Here is a 19,244-nt window from a genome sequence, read left to right as displayed (position 1 = left end):
CCCAGCTAATAACCAACCCTGGGCAACATACTGTCCACACAACTACTGATTAAAATCTGCCTTACTTGGGATATAAAAACTGATAATTGGGTAATGAATTTGTTCGATTGGATAATAATTGCCCAGAGTATATAAATATATATATTTACCAACATACATTACTCGACACAGTGGACAGTATGTTGCCCAACATTTTAAGTGTGTAAGTAGATGAGAGTTGAGTCATTATATTTATTTGCAGAAATAAAGTGATTGCCAGTACCTAACATCACATTGACATTACCTTGTTCAATTTGGATTCCCCGTAGGGGATTAGAAATAAAAAAACATAGAAATAAAAGAAATCATAGCAGTTTTGTTAGAAAAAAACAGTCATAACTCCGTGCATTCATTTTAATTTCGGTAATTGTATCGACAATAATAATACCCAATTTTTATAAAGCGCTTTTCCCAGAATGGCCCAAGGCGCGTTACAGCATATTATTACAATTCGCAATAACAGATCACTCGCACTAACGAAACTGAATGATCAAAGCTATAACGTTATTTCCAGTGAGAAAGTGCCCCCATTGGTCGTTGCTGTAAAGGTAGCAAAAGTTATTCCATTTCATGATCACATCTTCAGCTTATTGTCCAGTCGTTTTCATTTAATCCATGGACCTTAGTAACAGCATCTCTGCTCTAACAATCGATAAATCAATACTGGTGTATATCATAGCAAATAATAAGCATGGAGAGTGCTTGATGAAACATATGAAACAGTCAATAATATGCAAAGAAAACTGTTATAAGCTACTGTAATCTGTGTATCTGATTGGCTCACAGGAGATTATGTAGTGAAAATCCCTGACTATTTTCTTCATTAAACATTTTCCGAGAGGCACTCGCCCCTAGGATTCATCAACCTGACAACCTTCCATGGCAGCAAGCAACTTGATGATGAAATGATCTTCTATGGACGGTGTTCGAGTTGCAGATAAATTTCCTAGGGGGTCTAATTAAAGAAACATATTGCCATCTGAACAATCACACTAATCGTCAAAAAGACCATGAAATTTATGATTGTTCCATTTACCAATGGACCAGTGAACATTGTGCTATACTCATAAGAAGTTGCAAGTGAAACCCTTTTAGCCACCAGTGTTTGATAACCTTTTGTTTGAAATATGATATATTTGTTTGAAAGAAATGCCCCATCCACGATTAGATTAATTGCATATCTCTGAGAATGTTCGCAACAACATGGTTCTTATTGTTGAAACCGAAATCAAATGCTCGCTTGAGGTGAGTTGGAAGCAAAATGTTAAATATAAGCTACTTATAAAAATGCATTGCTTCGTGAATACTTGTATGAATGTTCGCTTTGTCTTAATAAGAGACAGTTTGGACTTCACTCAACATACTGTGGCAGATATGTTGATGGAGACAGGATCATAGGCTGTCCTCATTTTAAAGAACACTTTCTTTGCTTGCCCACCAATATCAAACGATCTTTCTTAAAGTCTAACATGATCAGAAAGAAGAACGTATGCTCTAAAACACATTTTTGAGCAACCTCTAAAATATCAACACCTTTTATTTTTTGACTGTTAGCTTCAACATTCACTATCTTCTGATTCGCGTTTGAAGTAGACATTTTGGAATAAGCAACAAATCGTGCTTACTTTTGGGTACATGACCAGAAAAGCATTTTTAGAACATTGATTCTATAGGATTGTGTGCAATTCGTAAGCACAAACTTTAAAAAAAAACACTGTGTGCCTCTGCTAAGAGAAAATCCTGGAAACCATCGACATTGTTTTGCATTCAGCCAAACGTCACAACTGGCGTAAGCATATGCCGACATATCTTACTTCAATAAGTGACACGGGTCGTGTGGTCAAGTGATTAGAGCATTGAACTCATAATCGCAAGGTTGTGAGTTCAAATCCCCATTCTGCAATTATATCCGCTTTGATAAAAAGACCCAGAGTAATATCTGTCGTCTACAAGGCCAACCAATCTGACTGATTAACCTGGATGTAAAATGTTTCCGAGGTAATTTGTTATATACCAGCTTGGCGTTTACTAGCAAAATGCTGTCGTGCCGAGTTCCTACGAGAGTTACCATAAACTGAAACTGATTAAGATCCTTCCAAAAGGTTTCCGAAGTTTTGCTAAATCAACCCCAGTCATTTTACAAGACAAAATACATTACCAACAATTTTAAAACACTTTGAATTCAATAATACGTAATGGTTTTAAAAGTAATACTGTATAAAAGCGATTGTACACATTTTCAGATCATTTTGAGATATGAAATTCTATTCAGAATGAAATGAAGAATATACTTTAAAGGAATGTTTTGAACATTCTGGGAATCTCTGACCAATTTCAATGATTCATCGTAATGACAACACTTCTTTACTATAAGCTTAACTTAATCTTTAGCCATGTAGGCCTGTTTCAGCTCTCACAATACAGCAAGGTTTCAACTGGCCTGAACTTTAATCATTCCTTTACCGGCTACTACTGATTCTGTCCCTGACCTTTGCGGTTGAACGTTGGACAGTTCGGAAGTATAAGGTATCCCATCCTCGGCCATGGGGTCGTCTGTAGTCTTCAAGGGCAAGTACGGTGGGAAGTTGTCATCAGGATCAATATTTATCCCGCTTGGATGCCCGGCACTCTCGGACGCAGAGGTTAGCACACTAGGTATCAGCAGGGAGACAGCGACAATGAATCCTCCAACACATAGCATGATCAGCCCTGCGAGTTTCGCTGCTTCGAGTTTGCGATTGAATGCTGCGTCCTCCTGATCTACCACGGCGACGTCAGCCCGATAGTCCACGATATCCTGTCTGGGTTTTACCAGGTAACCAATCAACAGAGCAAGCACCGCTAGGATTAGAATATTCACACCGACAAAGACACCCGCTTTCCACCAATGTGCAGCACAGGCACACCGTCTTCTCCAACACTGTGTAGAGCAGGAATCATGGCGACTATCCTTCATGGAGGATTGGTGATCAGCCCCAAGGAACAGATCGTCCTTGCTTCGCATCCCTCTCTCGGGCTCGTAGAAATTATGAAGGTAGGACCTGACACCCCACTCTGAACTTGACGATGGGGATTCGACATTTGAGCTGACCTCGCTCTCTGACACGCTCTCAAGACGTGGTGGGCGTGTTATCTTCCGTCTAGCTACGACTGGACTTTCCTTTGACGTTGAAGGCACATGTCGCGGGGCTTTGTTCGGACCATGCGATCCGCTGCTTCCATCGCCACGGGATGTTCCCGGACTATCTTTGCTACTTTCGTCGTTGCCTTCCATCTTGACTTTTTAAACTTGGTTGCTTCCACTTGGAAGAAAATTTCCTATATTCCGCAGATAATCCAGACTAAAATACAAAGGCACGGAATAATATTTTGAATGAATCGATGTATCCTGCGATACGAAGCAAGATATTGTGAAGAATAAAAAATCACACACAGTTCTTGCGTGGGTTGCCTACAAATCAGTTCAGAATTTCAAATTATGTTCCAGCGAGCAAAATGACATCGGTGAGTGACGTACACAAGAGATGGCACTTGAAGTATGGATAGTGGGGCCTTGCTTCTGGTCAAGTAATCACAAATAAATTCCAGTTAAGTAATTGCTAATACTGCACTTAAATTGCATCAAGCACCATGGTAATACCTTAAAGTTGAATATGGAATCAGCATAATCAGGTTTCGATCATATCTAGGTAGATTGATGAATATGAAGGAAAGCAATCAATAACAACTCCTAGCAATCGAAGAGAATCGTTTTAGATTACGAAATTACAATTTGTATTCATCTGAAAATCGGTAGAACGCATAATGTAGGGAAATGGCCCCTACTCTCATGAATAACAATCACACATGGAAAGTAGATCCGGGAAGAATACAGTGCTCTCATTTCGAATGCTCTCACCACATCCGAAAGTATTGTAAAGGAGATAAATGACGTGAAGTATTCAGCATAATCGAGGTCAGTTTGTTTTCAGAATGAGACTAGCTTTCTATAACTGAGGTTTCTTGTTATCCCATGACACACGATGAAGCGGCAATCTTACATCTGATGTGTCGAGGCGCCAATTTCATAAACCACTGCAAGCAGACGATAAATACATCGTTTTTTATCCCTTTACGTCAGTCCTTTCCGTAAATCACTTCACTTGTGTGGAGATAAACCACACTCTTCCTCCATCTAGTGTCTTTAGTCAGACCACAGTTATTTCAGAGTCGTGTTGATGTAGACGACTTCGGGTGGTGTATGCTTAAAGGATGATGTGCGACTCGTTTTCTGGAAGTGCGAGGGTGGATGACGTAAGTATCGTCCTGATCAATAGTGAGGATGATTAACGACCAGCAGTGCATCCCGGTAAGATGTGTGAATGGAGATCTGCAATCAATGAGGGAAAGAGAAGGAATAGGAATGGTGAATTACAGAGAAAGGAGATTTCGTCTTCGAGGTTATTACCAACCATTTGATACACGGTATGCATTCACATAATTTACCAAGTCAACTAACTAAAGACTGTCCGAAACTATTATATGACGTGATATCGGTTGATGAGGAGTCTGTTTCATTCGAGTGATTTATATATACTTACTACAAATATTCACTACTGGCCTATGCTATAAACTTTATCGGAGACATGACATTTTGAGGCATGTATATCCTGTACATTATTTCAATAATGCATTTTGGCGCATTTAAGATATAAAACCATACAAATAATCATCGCACTGGAAATGACAGAAGAACTTGGAACATCTAATCCTAGACATGTCGCCCCCACTTCAGGGTGCCTTATGATTTACAGAGTAACGACTATTTAGTATATCATGTATAACCAGAAATGCATTTGCAGAGATTACCAGTTTTAATACTACTCTGAAAATAAATGAGAAGAAAATAAAACGTTCTTTTCATTAAGAATGAGGTTCTTATATCATTTATCCAGTTCATTCTCTAATATACCCTCCCACATATTCTTCAGGAGAGAGAAGACAGGTGAAGTAGCACATGTCGCATTTATTACCTAAAAGGGAATATTTACGAATACTCACGAATTACCCATGCTTTTAGACGTGGCCTTGGAGCTTAAAACGCCCTACAATGAGCGCATAAACTGATAGACAAGGACTGAGAGTACGATATGACATTTCTCAAAGTGTGTTCATTTTTAGTGCGGTATGCAAACGTGGAAGATTTCTATGAAGGGTCAGCGAAAGTGAGAAAGAGAGAGAGAAAAGGAATTTGCATTGTCTACACCACCCTTTCATTTCTGAATATTCAGAAAAGAGTATGTATATCATTCAAAAAGGGTATATTACAAGTATTCACTTTCAAATTTCAATTTCAATTCAATTCAAATTTAGTTCATTTCCATTTTCAGGTAATAAACATAAACAACAAATATACATACGTAATATGCAAAGCAAAATAAACGTCATAACAGTTAACTTAACTCTAATTCTCCGGGGGGGGGGGCCATTATGCCCCCCCCCCCGGAGAATTTTTCGAACAATTTTCGCGATTTATCTGCTGCGCGAAATTTTTTCACCTCGCAGCTCACTGACTTTTTACATTCAAGTCTCGCGCAAATTTTGAGACCAAATTTGTGACGCCCGGGTACGCGGTTACGACATTACGCAACATTATGCAAGTGCATGTCAGACCCAAATTGCTCATAAACGTGATTTCATGTACAAATCCAATGCAAATTGCGTATTTAGCCAAAATTCATAAATGTATCATTATTTTTACTTTTACTGATTAAACTTAATTAATTTTGCCTTGTTTATGATCAGAATTATGTCTGGAACAATTTCCATTGAAAAAACAATAAAAAACAAAAAGTAAAAAAACAGAGAAATACATAAGAAATTCATAAAACAATAAAATACATAAGAAATTTATTTCCAAACCAAAGTTTTTTTGAATTACGATTGTTAAGAATGCTACAAAGAAAATTTTTACCAAAAATTAGCATTCTAGGAGCTTTATTTAGTGAATTAGAGCAAAAAGTATGATTTATGCATAAATTAGCATAATTAATTCATATAAAATAAAATCTCATTATTTTGGAAAATTTTACCATACAGCCTTGTAGATTACATCGCACACTACCAGCGTGCAAATTTTTGCGTCGGTGCGATTGGCGGCCGAGATCTTAAGGGGGGGGGCCATAATGGCCCCCCCCCGGGAATGACAAGAATCAAAATACCCCGGGAGATTTAGGGTTAATTTAGTTACAAATGATATACAGAAGTGATGGCTTAGATTACCAAGTATGTACTGTATGGCTCATACAGTAAATAGCGTTTTTTTTTTTTAAATAAAATACCATATTTAATAAAGGTCTATGTTTCTATGGCAACCCATGCAACGTGTTTGAAAATCCATCTCATGGCCATTATCATTTGAAAATAAATTCCCATTTGTCTTTATAGGTATTGCTGATGGATCGTCTAATATATGTTTTCGAACATCATGCACGACAGCTTCATTGCTAATGACCAAGCCACACCGTCGAAATGGACTCCAGACAAACAAAAGCTACTACATTACCAATGATAGATTATGTCGGCTTGCTTTAAAACTTTATTATGAAATGGAAAATATATTATTTTATGAAACAAATTTCAGAGCAAATAAGTTCAGAAAGAAATTTTCGAACAAGGTGGCAATCTGTCATATTAGCAAACATAATTATTATCAGTGTTTATTTCTTAGATATAAGTATCAGATCTCTTATTTTTCTTGCCAAATTTAATTTGGCTGAAACAACTTGATTGTATAATACGTTAGTTTGACTACATGTCTATGTATTGTGAATTATGTATCTACCATGTTGATTTACGGTTTATCTGAAAAATTGCAAATGTTGTACAGTGTAACTATGCTTTATGAAAATAAAGAATCCCGTGGAAGGGGGAAAATGGAAAATAAGTAAATAATAGATTATCGGTTGATTTGGAGTTGGATTCGTTGGTGTGGCTGCGTGAGGCATTGGGCTGCGATCAACTCCTTTTGATAACGTAGCATATCCTCCACAGACTCTAATAGCTTCATTATCCCGAGAAGCTGAATCTCTCTTTATCGAGGAAAATTGAGTCCTTGGGTTCACTCAGAAAACGTCTCCAGCCGTATTTCACAGCAATTATTACTCAGCTCAGGTGTCATGAGAAATCCATTATGCTGAGGTCCATGGGAATCAAAGCTAACAGAAACTCTAAAGCCATAATAACTAAGTACTGAAGGTAACTGACTCGTTTGATTGTCAACGGCCATGACGGTTAGGACATGGCCGGAATTGGAGAAGTGGACACATGGGGGCCTGCCTACCTGGTAAGAGCGAGAGAGGAAGGAATGGGGAAAATCTGCAGCCCCCTTGCAAAGGGAAGGGTGAACATCCTACACAGGTATGGAGAAACTGGGAAAAGAAAATCGTATTTTTTTACTAATAGTTTTCGACAATTGAACTAATTTCATACTGTTAAAAAATCCGGTATGTTTACGAGAGAAGCAGTATTTTTCGGGTACAATTGCAATGAAAATACCGTAAAAAATAGTGAAATTTAGCTTTAAAGAGTAACCAGTAAAGTGGCGGCGGAAAGTCTTCCAGCACTTGCAATGCATTTACAGTGTCTGCAACTTTATTTCCAATGTTCATGATAAAATACCTTTGAGGTACGTAAGCTATCGTAACCATTAAACTAGGACTTTAGTGCTTTTAATGATTTTACCCCTTAATATTAGGCTAGAAAACGTACAGTTCTCCTTTTAAAAATACGGTATTTTTTACAACGCAAGTTAAAGTTTTGAAAGCTGTTTCTAAAAAATGTAATGCATGCCTGAGTATAAGAAAATGTTGATCAGACTGGGGTCTCTCAGTAAGTACCCGTGTCGTGGAGGAATATGACAATAGAGGAAAGAGGACAGATTTTTCAAAAGAGTTAACATGGGAATGATGTCAGAAATAAACGGGTGAAGGTAAATGGAAAGATTAAAAGAAATGAGCTTATTGGGGTTTTTTTTTGGAATTGCATTTCCGGGTTATTTGTTATATACTCTTATGTATGTCGTGTACATTGCTTTGTTTTTAATTGCATCATGGCGGTACCCCATCCACTTTTTTTTCAAATAAAAGCTTCCAGGGGTTCCCAATGCCATGTTTTTATCAGATTTGTATAAACCTGTATTTTTATGACTGGTTGATTGATTGAAATAAATTTTGAATTGAATTGAATAAAGAATGAAGAAGAAAGAGCGAGGAATTCAAAAAGGAGAATGACAAAAAATTAGACAAAGAAGAATGAAAAAATAATAACCGAAAATAAAAATAAGAAGAATTGAAAGAAGCATATATAACGGAGGGGCTAATCTTTACCAAATTTCAAGAGATTTGTTGGCAAGTAAAGATGACATTCTGTCATTGACAACGAAGGAATGACAATTGAAATGGTCATTATATTCTAAGATGAAGGATGGATTATTTGCAAGTTGCAAATAGGTAATGGAGCATAGATAGATCAAGATGAAGATAGAGAAATGAGAAGGAGAAGAAGAAAAAATTGAGATAGAGAGACAGAGAGAGAGATAGAAAGAAAGAAAAACAGAGGGATCATTGTTGTATGCAGTGTGGAGGGGACAGTTCCTTCCTAGTAATTTTGAAAACTTACATTTCTAACTGAAAATTTTCACAAAATACTTCAATATCACTTTTGAATGTTTAAAGCGCCCCTATGGCAAGTTCGGTCGCTTCGCTTTTTCTAGTTTCTCCGATTTTGTTAAACGTCTCGTCCCCTAAGAATGACTATTTACGTATAAGGTCACGTTTGTTGTGTGTGTTTGTGTATGTGTGTGACGGAGAGAGAGAGAAAGAGGAGACGAGCGAATACTCGTGGTAGTGGAGGCCTGGGGTGGGGGTACTGACTTTGTTGCAAGAGAATAAATAGTTTGAGAGGTATTACTAATATGTGTTGCTTTTAAAACAAATATACATTAAAACTATTTAAAGTATTTACAAAAGTGATGAGTCAAGTGTAATTTTAAATATTGATAGAACTAAGCCACAAGAGTGGTCACTATCGTTGTTTAGTTATATGATCATTTGTAAGCCCTTATTCTCGTTTATCCTGATCAAGCTGAAAATCAGATCACAAAAAAAATCACGAAAAAGTGTATCACAGGGTACACAAAAGAGAGGATGATCTTTGATAAACTACTCATATTGGTTTTAAAATATCTGGGGGATCTTAACATCACGACAAAGCGCCACCGAATAAAGCAAATATGACTTCGATCTCGTAAGGGCGGATATTAAAAGCGACCGGGGCAAAGTAATTAATCTGCGACGACCAGTAAACCTTCCTCCATATTTAAAGGGAAAGAAAACCATGATAATAAGCTTTAATACAGGTCCAATAGTCAGAGAGACATTCGATTAAAAGCATAGTTACATTTGATTAAGCTAGAATCATATGTGCGTATGCCAATATGAATACAACAACAACTCAAGTCTATGATAGTCAATTTCGACTAAAACAAAAAAATAAAATGATTTTGTTTATTCATTTTTGGCCATTGGCAATTTCTGATGGAATAAGAAACAATATTCCATGTTTGACGCGATTTGATCTACGGTTGGTTCTTTAATTCATAAAACAGATAAACTTACAGATCAAATCGCAAACACATGTACTAATTTTCAAACAAGACACGAGAAACTTCAACAATTGGGATTTATCGCTTCGGCGATACACGACGGATGGAAAAAAAAAATAGAAAACGTATTGTCATATATCGTGCATGACAAAGTACAACTAAGAAGTTTTAGTCGATGATTGGTGAATCAAAACAGCAGTTTCGTCGTACCCTCTGGACAAAAAAAAATATTTGTATCTTGTTTTCTTTAGCACCGAAACTTAGGACGTAGCTGCTGTCGCTCACAAATTTTCGACAAACACATCCCGCATGTTCTTTGTCAGTTGACGGACAATTTAAATGTATTTACAGTGTTTATGAATCAGTTTCCGTTTTGTTTGCAAAAAAATCCTAATATGACAGCCGGGGCTCATAAGCATTTCACAGAAGATACATTAAAAAATACATAAGGATGTGTACATGACAAAATTACGGGTTGTGGATCTAATTACACACGTTAGCCCTCTGGATACACACGCCCATGCGTTACTCCAGAGATATTAAGATAAAAGCAGATTTGTAAACTTTATTGGCTTGAAGTGAGTGTGTGAGAGGGGGCGTGCGCGAGTGTGGGTGTGTTTACGTTTGGGTGTGTGTGGGGGGGGGCGGGTTAAGAAGGGTGTTTGTTTATATGTATGTAGAGCAGAGGGGTGGGGGAGGAAAAGAAGTTTGGGATAATAATAATAATAATAATAAAGGTATATTTACCCAGGGTAGCCACTTCAGTTCCGAAAACTGTTCTCCCAGCGGGCCCTGCTATTATTACCCGGCTAAGCTAGGCTACCTTCTCGGTGCACACAGCTTTTTGAGGAATTACTTCCTGCCGGGATTACAAATGACGGCGAACAGTCATTCGGTTTGTGTTTGCCTAAAAGCCCCATCATACCTGACCGAATGTAGGCGGACGAATGGGAAAAATGTACGAAATCCACACGAATTCAACGAATTCAAATAGAATTTCCGTCAAATCATGCGATCAGTAACTATTGTCAAATTTTATCAACGAAGGGTTGATAGAACCCAATAAGACGAAGGAACAGTGAGCAATGGTTTGATATGGCGTGCGATTAGAAACGAAGACGAGGGAATAGATCAGGCAAACCTGTTCGTTCTGTCATCGTGTTGCTTCGTTACGGGTTCTTTCGAGATCGGTCAACTTTGGCAAAGCGCGAAGAGGTACTATGCGCGGCAAAAACACACGAACGATAAACGAACGTTTACCGCAGACCAAATAAGAGATGCGAATTCAAACAGATGACCACGATTTTTCAATTCGTCAGGATATTTCAAACATGTTCAAAATTTCCGCGCGAATTCGAATAATCGCAGCTGTTAGTGCAGAAGATGTATGAACCCAAACACGAAGGGAAGATATTAATTACTATCAGTTACCATTGAAAACGATTTTTAAATGCCTTTCGCCAGCCATCGCAAGGCATATTCCAGGCAATTTGGTTAGGTGTGGGGGGGGGGCCTTATATTCAGTGTTTTGGCTCAGATTAATGCTTAAACGTTTGTTTTCTTATATATAAATTTATTGCTAAACTATTTACTAAAGGCATTGCCTTTCATTTCATATGAAAGCACAACTCTGGGATGGACAGTATTTATCTGAAGCGACGAAACTACAGTCCGGATAAACGCACACTGTTCATCCCTATAAAAAATAGAACTATCATCCATTACAATGCTCAGCTGCATTTTATTCACCTTACATGACCATCCAAGGTGAACTTAGCAACATCCCCTACGGATCCCCATTTATCCCCAAATCCTCTAAATTGCTTTTACTTCCTGTGTTTTCTTATTACAATATTGGCATTTGCTCCTTTTGAGGGGGTTGAATCAATATTCATTAAATTTCTCTCCGACCGCGACGTCCATCTCGGGCCCATGGCAACGTGCATCTATGTAATTCGTTGCTCCCAACTCCCCGAAGGTTTACGAGATATACATGACAATAAATTAGAAATAGATTGGGAATATTGCATGGAGTAGTATTTGATATTGGCCCCTCGATTCGAAACGAACCTTTGCTTGAGTAGATGGAGAAATTGTCGAGACTTTTCAATCACAAGAATCACGAGGATTATTGGCATGATTGGTGTATCTTTCAAAGCCAACTTTGCTATCATCAATCTTTCAGATTCATCGAGTGGTGATTCCAGTAATACAATCTAAAAATACCACCGTTGTCCTGATGATATAACTACGGTACAATTATACAATTATGCAATTATTGTATTGGAATTAGGCTTAGGGGCTCGGTCTTTTTACAAGCTCCGCTTTCCTTAGCAAGTCCCTCCGTTCAGATAATTTATCTTCAATATTTGTTATGAAATGTTATAGAACTGTATATGTATTATATTTAACAGGTATTTACACTGTTACTTCGATTATATCATATGTTTGAAAGGAAACAAATCATTCTAAATCTAAATCTTATACAGATATGATAGTTATGGATAGAGACATTTAAGTCTTTGAAGTAGAGACTATTCGCATAATTGGACACGGTCTTCCATGATTACCACATCATTGCTTAAGTGTGTCTTCTTGATTGATTGTTTAATGCAGTAGTCATGGGGGATTACATTACCAATACGTTTCACATCTGAAAAATAGCTTTAACATCATATTTCTTATTATAGGGTTAACAAAAAGATGCATTTGTGAAAATGAATTCAGGTGTGTGTAAAAGTGACATCAACATTACAGTATATTTTCATGGGTATTCTTAAGCTATTCCTGTCAAAGTTGACCCCGAAAAGGGAAATGTCAAAATGTGATCATAATAATTCAAGAGGAAAATGATCGATTCATATCATTCTATGTAAGATTATGGGAATGTCAGATACAATTTCCTAGGATGTGAACAAGGGGGATATTTAATTTGATTAGGATCAACATTTGAACCAGTAGGCATTAGCTTTATCCGGGCATGTACACTATACTGTAATACATGTAGGTTAATGCGATGACAGTCGTGATACATGCATATAAAATGCATCCCAGTCAACCGATTGCAAATTGGTTAATTGAGAGCTCAAATTAAAGCCTAAGTGAAATTAACTGTGTTTGAAATTCAGCAATATGTAGCATTAGCTCCGATGAATAATTCAGGGACTTCCTCATGTTCAACATGTTCAACGTCAGTTTGAGAAATGCGAGACACTGTTCTTTTATCGATCGATAAAGGTACCTTCGAGGGTTCTTGTGAGTAGAAGACCAAGATTCCGGTGAGAGGTTGTTGTGTTCTGCATTGAACGTTCAAGTTGGGTACAATGGCAAATTCGGGATGTACACCAATACGGTAAAGGTGTCCCGAAGGCGACACACGAAAACCCTCTCTACAGTCAAAGCCAGCTAAGGTTTTTCAGTCAAAGAAGGGTTGACTGATATAAGGGGTTTGTTACCTTTCAAGTTAAAAAAAAATAAGACGACATGAAATACAACACTATGGAGGTGAAAAAGGAACTTCCTGAAAAGCATAGCTTGTAAATGGGGGTTCTAGAGCCTATAAAGGGTTTTAAATAAGCTCGTGCATTGCTTAATGTGGGTTCATTGGTGGCCTAGCCGAATGTGCCCATTTCCTGGGGATAGAATAAAACGCAAACGAGGAGTTCTTTGCAGTCTTCATACTTTCACCCCTAAAGCAATTTGTATATTCAATCGTTTTTAGGAAATGTGAAAATCGATTGATGTCATAATATTTTAGCATAGGTGCAATTAAACCATATACTTTTGTTTCTGTTTATGGTAACTTCCGTAGGTACTCGGCAGGACAGCGTTTTGCTGGCAAACGCCAAGCTGGTATATAACCAATTACCTAGGAAACATTTTACGTCTAGGTTAATCGGTCATAATGGCTGACCTTATAGTGTTATAGACGACAGACATTACTCTCGGGCCTTTTTTAACAAAGTGGAGACAATGGCAGAGTGGGGATCGAACTCACAATCTTCCGATTATGAGTCCAGTGCTCTAACCTCTGAACCACACGACACGACTTAGCATAGATTAGCAAGAAATGGCATAAACGGAACTTCATATCCCCAAATATGCAATGATTTATTGTATGATAAAACGAAGCTATACCGTTGGCCAATCTCATCAAGTGCTCGCCATTATCAAAATAGAACTAAACCAGTTAATGTACGCATTTCGTGATGAAACAGTACGAAGCCGAATTTCTATCAAAATTGAAATGGCCTCAGGTGGCCAGACGTATTTACCTGAGAGGAGATTTCACCTTGCAAGAAAATTATCCAGCGGTCGGCGACACAGTTTAGCAACCAATCTCCACAAAACGATGACCAATCAAGATCAATGTTACATGCTTGTTTTATTCAGAACACTAACCAGAAACCAATCAGAATTGTTCTCTGATATTACCTATCCATCTCAAACCTTTTTACGGGATCTGGGGATCTGATTTCGTATTCAAAGATAATTCACCAGGTACATGTTCCCTCCATTTTCCATGGAAATTGAATTTTGATGAGGGGGCCTCGCGAAGAGAGGTTCGATGTGTAAACACAGCGTGGGCGGATTAAGCATGCTTTGAAGATTGTGAATTCGATTATCAACTTCGTCACAAACATGTTCTGTACCTGATTCTCGGAAAGATGTTTTGCATTTGCCTAGCTTTCGTTGTTTTCATGGTTTTGGTAAATCCTTCCAACATGCTCTACGGTACAAATCACTATTGCATTTCTGTATCAGATGATATTTATGCATGCGCCCCGAAACAACTGTTATGGGGGATATAATCTTAAAATGTGCTCTATTTAATAAATTTACCTATATTTCACAAAATGTATTTTTTTTCAACGAGACCACACATCGGTATTCATAACTTATATATTGTTTTCATTTATTTGATGCTCGATAAAACAATGGATAAAATGCCTTGCTCAAAGGCATAGGTGCCGACCCAGGGATTCGAACCCTCGATCCTCGGATCGCCAATCAAGAGCCGCGCCTTAGACCACTCGGCGACGGCACCTTCTTTGGATCAGGTGCCCTATCAAACTAAATGGGCGATATATGTCATTTTGAATTTAAATGACTTTGCATTATAAGGATCCATTTGGATACAATAATCCTCTCGTTCTATTCATAGACCCTCTTGATTTAAATCATTTTATATCCTATATATTAGGAGTGTTGATGCAACACAAAATTTAAGAAAGTCGCAGCTCAATGAAGATGGATTATAATAGAATTTGAACATACATTTATAGGGTTTATGACGTCAATCATTCATGGAACTGGCTACGGAGGATTATGTATTGTTACTGGGGGTGCTGAACATTGTCACAGCACTAGTAACAATAGAATAATCCTCCGTGGACAGAGCCCAGCATTCATTCCACTGCTTGCAAAACATGCAAAATGTGATTAATCAGGAAATATTAGAAAATATTTTTTTTTAAAGGAGAATGTATTTAAATGATGATTCTGCCTGCATAAATTTATCATGAAAGAAATGCACTTACAGGAATCCTGGATAAATTTAGATAAAACTTAGAAAAAAATGTTTGAAAATGAAAATATAAAGGAAAGAATATATTCAAATGATGAATCAACCCGCACAAATTTATCTTGAAAGAAATGCACATAAAAATTCCGAATAAATTTAGTTAAAACTAAACAACAAGCCTGTAAAATAAGGAGGGTGACTATACACGGATTACACACGAGTGGGTTCAATCAACTCCCCTATTGGCAACGATTTTACCCCTGACCTTGAAATGATAGAACGTTCGTCCTTCACATTGAGATTGTATCTTCTTCAAAATGCAATAGGATCTTCAAAAACTTACCTATATGGCATCAGCGGTTTCTGTGTGCACTGGCCTCAAATGGCAATACCTGATGTTTAAAACAACTCTAAAATGTTGATGAATCAAATACTAGTTCACCGTGTTCTATCTGCGCTCAGACGATGATTAGTAATGCCCCAGGAGGATTTTTAAAGCGCTCTGCCAATGGCACTGTACAACCCAGATGCTGATCAAACGCGGGAGCACCGAGGGATGATGGTTGCCCGCATCAGTGAACGATAATGATCCCTATGTTTATCATCCAAGCTCTTTCTCCCGTCTCTCGTCTTGTCTCTCTGATTCGGAGGATGGTTCACGCAGATTGCTGGGGAAACTGATGAAGAATCACCATGATTACTCCTGCGTGAGTACGTGGGAGCGCGGTGTCTTCATTAAAGCGCGCGCCTTGTGTGGTGCATTTGATGGGCGATGAGAGAGACGGAGACAGGATGAGGGAAGTAGGTTAAATGTAGTATTGTGTGTGTGGGTGTGTGTACTTGTATAGACGCGAGCGTGAGGATGTGTGACTTTATATGTGTGTGTTAGCTGATGTGTATGTGTTTGGGGGGTGGGAGAGAGAGAGGAGAGAGATAAAGAGAGAATGTGGTGTATAACGGAATTCGTGAGAAAGAAAATAGGACAACGAAGAAGATCGCCTGAAACATTTTTGTTTAAACATTGAAAAAATCATGATAGTAGGACAAGAATCTGGGTATAGGCCTATCAGAAAAAAAATGCTTTCAAGAATTTCATTTATAGAATCCCTCTAGGAAAAAGAAATCAATAGCAATAATATTCTCGAGTAGTACATTTTACTAGAATTCGAAATCTTATTTTTTCCCTAAAAAATATCTTAGGATGAAGCATAAATAAACCCGATTGTTTTGAAAATATCATTCAAGATTTCTCTTTCCTCGCTTGCTTGCCAAACACGTAAGATACAATTTTGCTTCATTTTACTTCGTTCGGTCTCATTTTCTATATTTACTTATTAAAAAACTCCTGGGCCCCGTCTTACAAAGACGGAAATCCAACAATGTCATAATTTTTTTTCTTTCGGAGATTTGTTTGTTGTCCTTTGAAAACAAAAAGAAGCAAAGTGAATTGTCAAGAACACAGATAGTGCATGAGTATACATCATTCTAGTAATAATTTTGAACAAACATGTATTTTAGATGTTGACATTGCTGGCCACCCATAGTTGCGATAGCGTGGAAGCGTCGTGGTGTAGCGGTTCTAACTCTCGCCTTGTAATCAGAGGGTCGTGTGTTCGAATCCCACCATGGCCTAGCGTCCTTTGGCAAGGCGTTAATCCACACTCCACCCAGGTGTTAAATGGGTACCCGGTAGCATGTGAAAGCCTATATATATAGTATGCCTAGCAATTGAGTCTTGGAACTCTTGTTGGAATGCTGCCCAGGGAGTGGAGATGGTGCATACATTGTATGCGGGCATGCAAAGATCCGATGACCGGGGTTATAATATGTCTGTAAAGCGCTTAGAGACGTCGTTCCGATGTTTTAAGCGCTACATAAATGCGGAATATTATCATTATTATCAGATCAATCGCAACTCTTTGTAAGGAGGGCCCCTGGTTTGAACATATCAGGATTAAAATCAAATTTGAATGCATCAATATGTAGTCTTTCGATGCAAGTTGAAATAGTAATTTACCATGTTTCCGAAATAATAATTTATTCAAGAAAATGCAAGAATTTTTATCCGAACACATATCTCGTGTTTTCTGTAATCATGACAAGAAATACTGAAAATTGCAGAGCCTGTTTATAGACACACAGAAATATGCTATACTCTTTTTACCAGCTACGTCATTATGATATCGTTTCATGACCGTTATCATCATCATCATCACCACCACCACCATCACCATCATCATCATTGCTATCATCATCATCATCATCATTATCATCATCAACGTCAAAATCATCATCGTCCCTACTCTTCTTGTGACTGCTAAAGTAACTTTCTGTCGTTGTGTTGAGTATGTTTTAATTGCATTTGCTTTTTTTCGTTTAAGACACAAATGCATTAGAATTGTCAGATTCTTTTTTTTTCATTTCTACATAAAAAATGTGTATTCAACTGCCATTGTTTACAAATCTCGCTTTTACTTGAACATGTTGAGTATGCTGCAAAATGTCTTCTAAGGTTTCTGGCGGATGTTGTGACGAACTTGCTCGATTCAATACTGAATGAAACAATTCGTTTGATCTGTTTTTACCTACAAAGCAATCATACATATAAATAAATATTCTCTTTTTTGTCATTCACATCATTGACACTGACGAACAGTGTGACTTTACCTTTCATTTTTAAGAGCTATGTTCCTTTTAAAATCTATGATTTTATTTTCTAAACTATTTGTGAGTATTTTATTCCATATGTCGAAGCAGACTATTCCTATCATGCATATGTATATATATATATTTGTGTGTATACATATTATATATATATATATGAACCAAAAATGAACATGCAGCAATTTTATTTCATTATCACTGCCTTAAAATGAGAAACAACCTACGACAAACTTGTACATTCCCAGCACATATTATTTTTTCTCGAGTGAATGATATTTTAGGTGTTTACTATAGAGCTAAAATTTCTACCAAAATATTAATGTAGAACAAGGAAACACATTCATAAACCCATCGACTGTCATTAGTGGACAGACATGATACCCGTGATGAAATTAAAATAACAGGGAAGTGATCATGGCATTTATTTATACTTTGTTGCTTTATTGGATCTCTCTAGGTCACCACGTAAATTACATGATACACGAGCAAATAATATATCGAATGATAACTTAAACACATGCACACAATATGCCTAGTTACCATTTCTTAAGCAGTGACGAAGCTTGTGAAAAATTAGGCTTGCGCCCGGTCACCGCTGTCAGGAGGAACAAAAAGGATGAGAAAAAAAGAAAGTAAATAATCTATAAGAACGAAAAAGAAATATAAAGAAAGTCAATAAAAGGAGATTAAAGAAAATGAAGTAAATAGAAAGAAAAAAAAGGGGGGGATATATTGAAAGGCCCGAAAGTTATAAGCAAACATTCGATTTCAGATTTAAGAACAGGTGCAATCTAAGCACTTTGCTTCCAGCACCTCCGTTTCCGATGCTATTCGTCCTTAACTTTACGTTACATCTTGATTAACCAACATAGCATCGATCGGTGACAATCATTAGTTTGCATAGTATAATTGTTTTATTTCACAAGGAAAATTTGAAAAATACGTTTTTGTTCAAAATGTCCGCAAAGCTAGGTTATACATGAACGTTTCACACATAAAAGGCTGTGCATTTTATGACTTCAAATTGTGTAATGCTTTTTAACAAATGTGACAAATGTGTTTTTCCTTGTGTTTCTGTGTGTGTGTATGTATGGTTATATTCTTTGAATCAAATCATCAACAAAAGAAGTATAAATTGAATATTTTTCAATGTTTACATGAAAATCAAAGTAGAGTCCGTGCACACATCTTCACAATACAATGATTTTTTTGTACATGCAATGTCTGAAATAAAAATGCAAAGGAGAAAAGACTTAAGCTTTATTTATGTTGGCGGAGCATTATAGACGTCTGCTGGAAATTTACATAAATTCGAATAACCCATGTGCATGTTATGTATAAACAAAGTACATATAAAGAGAAGGGTATTATATT

General features: G+C 37.2%; 1 protein-coding gene across 1 annotated transcript; it reads right to left on the bottom strand.

Moving 5' to 3' along the window:
• Nucleotides 1–1,729: 1,729 nt before the first annotated feature.
• Nucleotides 1,730–15,918, bottom strand: LOC121430457. Its single transcript, XM_041627725.1, has 2 exons — nucleotides 15,550–15,918; nucleotides 1,730–4,408 (listed from the first exon to the last, which is right to left on the bottom strand). Exon 2 carries the CDS (start codon nucleotides 3,311–3,313, stop codon nucleotides 2,471–2,473), a length of 843 nt encoding a protein of 280 aa, XP_041483659.1. The 5' UTR covers nucleotides 3,314–4,408; nucleotides 15,550–15,918; the 3' UTR covers nucleotides 1,730–2,470.
• Nucleotides 15,919–19,244: the final 3,326 nt, after the last annotated feature.

This window comes from Lytechinus variegatus, chromosome 17 (assembly GCF_018143015.1).
Source record: "Lytechinus variegatus isolate NC3 chromosome 17, Lvar_3.0, whole genome shotgun sequence".
In the NCBI taxonomy this organism is placed as follows: domain Eukaryota; kingdom Metazoa; phylum Echinodermata; class Echinoidea; order Temnopleuroida; family Toxopneustidae; genus Lytechinus; species Lytechinus variegatus.
The sequence above is the reverse complement of the archived record's forward strand: the minus strand, read 5'-3'. Positions and strand labels throughout refer to the sequence as shown.

Coding starts and splice junctions, on each gene's coding strand:
- LOC121430457 (XM_041627725.1), bottom strand. CDS start 3,313: ATGGAAGGCAACGACGAAAGTAGCAAAGATAGTCCGGGAACATCCCGT.